Genomic DNA, 5,037 nt, shown 5'->3' with positions numbered 1-5,037 from the left:
ATTCAATATTTGATTTTTTTTTTTTTGGGCTCATCACCTTATAATTCAAAGTGTAGCATCACCACCATATTGTATACTTGCCATGTATTATTCAAAGTAACTATAGCTGAGCATATATAATCTGTCCGGTGGAAGACATGATTAATATTTCTCACTTTTAGAATATAATATCAATAAATATATCAACTTAATATAACACGTAGACAAGTTATACCACATAAACGACATATTCCAGTAGCGAAATTGGTGCAGTTTTTTACCCACCCCAAGTATTCTTGTTTCAACGTGCACTCCACATTGGTAATTGGGTAATATAATATATATGCTAGAAATTTACCAAAAGAATACGATCTTATATACATAATGTTAGAGAGAGAGAGAGAGAGAGAGAGAGAGAGAGGATCATCCGATTGATTAAGACAGAATTGTCTACATCGTTTAGATTTTAATTAGTTAATATGATGGCAATAGAACATAACATATAAGTTAAGGGTAGGAGGGACAAGGTAGAAGATACGAGATAGGGCCGGTTAAAGACGGCCATAACAAACAATCTCCTCAGCCGGCGAACTCTGTCATGAATTGGCACAGCTCATCATCTCACTCTTCCAATCCGGCCCATCTCTCTCTCTCTGCTTTGAGGACTTATTTCCATTCCTTTATAACCCTCCTAGTTTGAGGACTTAGTCATATCGACCCATCTCTCACCATTAATATTCCATTTCTCTTCTCCTACAGCTTTAGCTACCTCGAGATCTTCTCTTATTATTATTCTTCTTTATTTGTCGACCGACGTGAAATACTGATTTCATGGCCAAGTTATCCAACCAGAAAACCACTGCAAAAAATAACATTATTTCTAACGCTAATGCAGCTAATAACACTACAGTCACAAAGGTGAAACGAACCAGGAGAAGTGTCCCAAGAGACTCCCCTCCTCAACGTAGCTCGATTTATCGAGGGGTCACCAGGTGATCAATTAAGTACCTGCAGACAGCAAAAAATCAATTTAAATTGTAAATTTTATATGTGTGTTTTTGCTTAATTATTTGTATGTGTGTTTAATTTCTTTTTCCCTAAATTTAGGCATCGGTGGACCGGCCGATATGAGGCTCATTTGTGGGATAAGAATTGCTGGAATGAATCCCAGAACAAGAAGGGCCGCCAAGGTTTACAATCTTCTCATCTAGTATATATATCAACATTTATTTTCCATCTACTTGCAATTCATTGGTGTATATATCTGATACAATTTCTTCTTTCCATCTCGGTTTTGTGTTGTGTGCTTGGAATGGAATTTTACTCAAATGCAGTTTACCTTGGTAAGTTTTTATTATTGCAACTACTTTTACAGTGTGTGTGTGTATATATATATATATATATATATATGTTAAAGCAAAGTTTGGCATTTCAGGAGCATATGATGATGAAGAAGCTGCAGCGCATGCTTATGACTTAGCAGCACTTAAATACTGGGGTCAAGATACCATTCTCAACTTTCCGGTAATTAATTTCTTTTGCTTATTGAAATTGTTTGTGTATTTTTTGCTGAAGATCTTACAAAACGGGAATTAAGGAAGAAAGTAATTTTATCTACATAACGATTGTAGTTATCGACATATCCGAAAGAATTGAAAGAAATGGAGGGCCAGTCAAGAGAGGAATACATTGGATCATTGAGACGGTGAGTTTCTGCATCTTAAAAATTATTAAAATTAAGGAGAGAGAGAATTGGATTTATTGAGAATAAGATTAATTTGGTGATAAAATTTGCAGGAAGAGCAGTGGTTTTTCTCGGGGAGTTTCTAAATATAGAGGTGTTGCTAGGTATTTTTAGTCATCCCAATTTTGTTTCATTTTTAAGTACAAAATTTGTTTATTTTGTTTATGTTTCTAATTTTCTTTGTATTTCATCAATGAGCAGACATCATCACAATGGAAGATGGGAAGCTCGAATTGGACGAGTCTTCGGCAACAAGTATCTCTATCTTGGGACTTATGGTATGTTCAACAAACGGTTCAAATTAACCTTTTTATTCGCCCTAAACAATGATCATATGCAATTTGGACATTGCAAAAAATTAAATAACATATTTGCACTGCATTTATTGAGAACATATACATAGAGTATGGTGTGGGATCTACACAGACACAAAGAGTCTCATCTTTATAAGAGGTGAAGTCAAGGACGGAGCCACCCTTAGACCAGAATAGGCTTTAACCTAAAGTTAGGAATTTAATATTAAATTTTAAGAAGTTCGCCTTATATTTAGTGAAATATTATCGAGGCGAATTTCCTTAAAAGTTCAACCCAAATAGCAATTTGGTGAACAAAATTCTTCCAAACTAACTACCATGTTTTAATTGGACATTGTCCTTATTTAATATCTTAAATTTTCTCAGCTACCCAAGAAGAAGCCGCAACAGCGTATGACATGGCGGCCATAGAGTACCGTGGGCTCAATGCTGTCACAAACTTTGACCTCAGCCGTTACATCAAATGGCTAAAGCCTAATGGCCCTAACAACGACATTTCTGGTCAGACTAAACCTAATGTGGAGGCTATATTGCCCAATGTGACCCAAAACCCTAATGATCAAGAACGTGGACTTGGTTTCTTCAACAACCTTGCATACAGCCCTGGAGAAACCGTAGTGACCACTCAGCTGCCTAGACCAACAACTGCAACATCAGCTCTAGGGCTCCTGCTTCAGTCATCAAAGTTCAAGGAGATGATGGAAATGACGACGGCCACCGACTCCATATCATCGCAGCCGGAGCTGGACACGCCGCAGTGCACGTTTCCCGATGACATACAGACGTACTTCGACTGCCAAGAATCGAGTAGCTACGGTGAGGGAGATGATCTTATCTTCAGTGAGCTCAATTCATTCATGCCACCCATGTTTCAGTGCGACTTCACCGCTTAGAGGAGCATGTTTGGTGGTTTAATTTACTCTCTTTTGCAATCTTATTCACATTAGGGTTCTTCTTTTTTTAATTCTTTTTAATGTGAATACGCATGGAAGGGACGTCCATGTCTAGAACAATGATGCACACAAAAGATACGATTCTTTTGCATAGTGAAAATTCACTATTGATCATCATCATGTGGGAGCAAGGGTAGGCTAATTATTATTTGGTTCCTCAAATTTCTTTTTAATTGTAAAGAAGAATAAAATTATTTCATCATTTTTTTATATCAATAAAAGTATCATTATCTCTCCTTGGTGTAATCATTTTAATTTCATCAATAAAGAGTTTATTTTTAAAGGAAAATGCTAGGCTTACCACATTTTTTATACCACCTCTTTAACAGAGACAGGCCCCATTATATTGGTGGGCTCCACCTCTATTAGAGAGGTGGTACACAAATGGTATAAAAATGTGGAGTAAGCCTAGCATTGCCCTTTTTTAAATGTTATAATAATTTTGACCTCATTAGTGTAGTAACAAAGATAATTGAATAATATACAGTTTTTTTATGACTGTAAATACAGTGCATGAACATGTTAGACAAAGTAGGGCAAATATTTAGTTGTGCTCATATATGCTCAGATGTGTCATATTGTATTCTTATCCAATATGAAGGTATTTATAAAGAAGTACAAAAATGTGTCGTAATAAAATAGGAAATAAATCTAAATTACCTTAGAAAATAAATTCCAATTATAATAGGACTAAATAAATAGGTAAGTAACCAAAATCCTAACTAAATAAGGACTTGCCAACACTTCCCTCCAAGTTGGGGCAAAGATGATCGCATGCCCAACTTGACAAGTGAGTCATAGAACACCGTACTTGACATTAATCAATAAAAAAACTTGTAAAGAAGTTCTTTTCGTCAACCACGAGTGAAACAATTGACAAACCAAAGCAAAGTTCACAACTGAAACACAAGACCAAACCCCAAAAATAAGGCACATAGCAAAACACAAAAACCCTATGAACACGGCAAAGAAAGGCAAAGAATACAGAAACCGTGTGAACACAGCAAAGTCAAGACAAAGAATATAGAAACCCTATGAACAAGACAAAGACAAAGCAAAGAACACGAAAACCATGTGAACACGACAAAGGCATGTTGACCCCTTAGGATTAAAATCCTGAATCCACCACTAATTATAGGGACACGTATATGTACCTTTAATACATTTCAAACTCATTAAATAGATACACAATATCGGCCTCTAATTGATAAAATGTATGAACATATTTATTTATTTATTTTAAATTATTTTGTTAAAGGAGGTCACTCAAACTGCCATAACAAAATATCAAAACAGTAGAGACTTCCAACGACAGCTAAATAGTAGGAAACAAAATATCAAATAAGTACCGGAGATGTTGAAAGCCAGCTAAATAGTAGGTAACAAACTATCTGAAAAAGTGCGAACATAACTCATCCCAAAAAGTGTGAATATAAGAGCAAAATATCCCAACTCTATTCAACACGATGAACCCTTGATGTGAAGACATGAACTTCTGCAAAAAACTTTCATAGAGCATCACTGAAAACTTTCCAAAAGGATAAGACAGTGGCTGATATGGTTGTGGATGATACAATTGGGGATAGTACAAGTGAGATGGTGACTGATGTGAAGATGGAGCCTGTTGGGAAGGTGACTGATCTTAAGAGGATGACTATTGATATGTAGTTGGGTTCACTGGCTGCTGAAGTGAGGATAATATCATCTCCTTATGTTGTCTCTCATAATTTTCTTAGTTCTAAACATTGAGACTTCTAACAAGCATAATCACTGTTGAGTATTCTCTTCTGGTTCACTGGATCCCAAAGCTCAAAACCCTTCACACCACTCTCAAAGCTGAGGACAATGCTTTCAAGAGACTTTGGTTTCAACTTGGTTTTCTCATCACTATGTGTTAGAGCATAAGCACTGCAGAAAATACTCTAAGATTAGTAAAATCAACTGATTTATTAGACCATGGCGACTAGTTAACCAAATATGAAGTGTGGTTAACCGACTCCGCCCAAAATGACTCGGGCAAGCCGGCATGAATCCTCATTCACCCGTC

General features: G+C 36.2%; 1 protein-coding gene across 1 annotated transcript; it reads left to right on the top strand.

Annotated features, from left to right (window-relative positions):
- LOC18792076 (AP2-like ethylene-responsive transcription factor At1g16060) lies at nucleotides 380-3,202 on the top strand. Its single transcript, XM_007226556.2, has 8 exons — nucleotides 380-971; nucleotides 1,087-1,169; nucleotides 1,314-1,322; nucleotides 1,415-1,503; nucleotides 1,611-1,684; nucleotides 1,777-1,827; nucleotides 1,925-2,001; nucleotides 2,404-3,202. Exons 1-8 carry the CDS (start codon nucleotides 811-813, stop codon nucleotides 2,928-2,930), a joined length of 1,071 nt encoding a protein of 356 aa, XP_007226618.1. The 5' UTR covers nucleotides 380-810; the 3' UTR covers nucleotides 2,931-3,202.

The sequence above is a fragment of the Prunus persica genome, chromosome G1 (genome assembly GCF_000346465.2).
Source record: "Prunus persica cultivar Lovell chromosome G1, Prunus_persica_NCBIv2, whole genome shotgun sequence".
Classification (NCBI taxonomy): Eukaryota; Viridiplantae; Streptophyta; class Magnoliopsida; order Rosales; family Rosaceae; genus Prunus; species Prunus persica.
Note: the sequence above shows the minus strand (reverse complement) of the source record. Positions and strands in the feature narration are given on the sequence as shown.

Excerpts from the sequence above, each read along its gene's own strand:
- LOC18792076 (XM_007226556.2), top strand. The coding sequence starts at position 811 with ATGGCCAAGTTATCCAACCAGAAAACCACTGCAAAAAATAACATTATT. Across the intron at positions 1,685-1,776 it reads TACATTGGATCATTGAGACG|GAAGAGCAGTGGTTTTTCTC; the intron begins GTGAGTTTCTGC and ends TAAAATTTGCAG. Across the intron at positions 2,002-2,403 it reads TCTCTATCTTGGGACTTATG|CTACCCAAGAAGAAGCCGCA; the intron begins GTATGTTCAACA and ends AAATTTTCTCAG.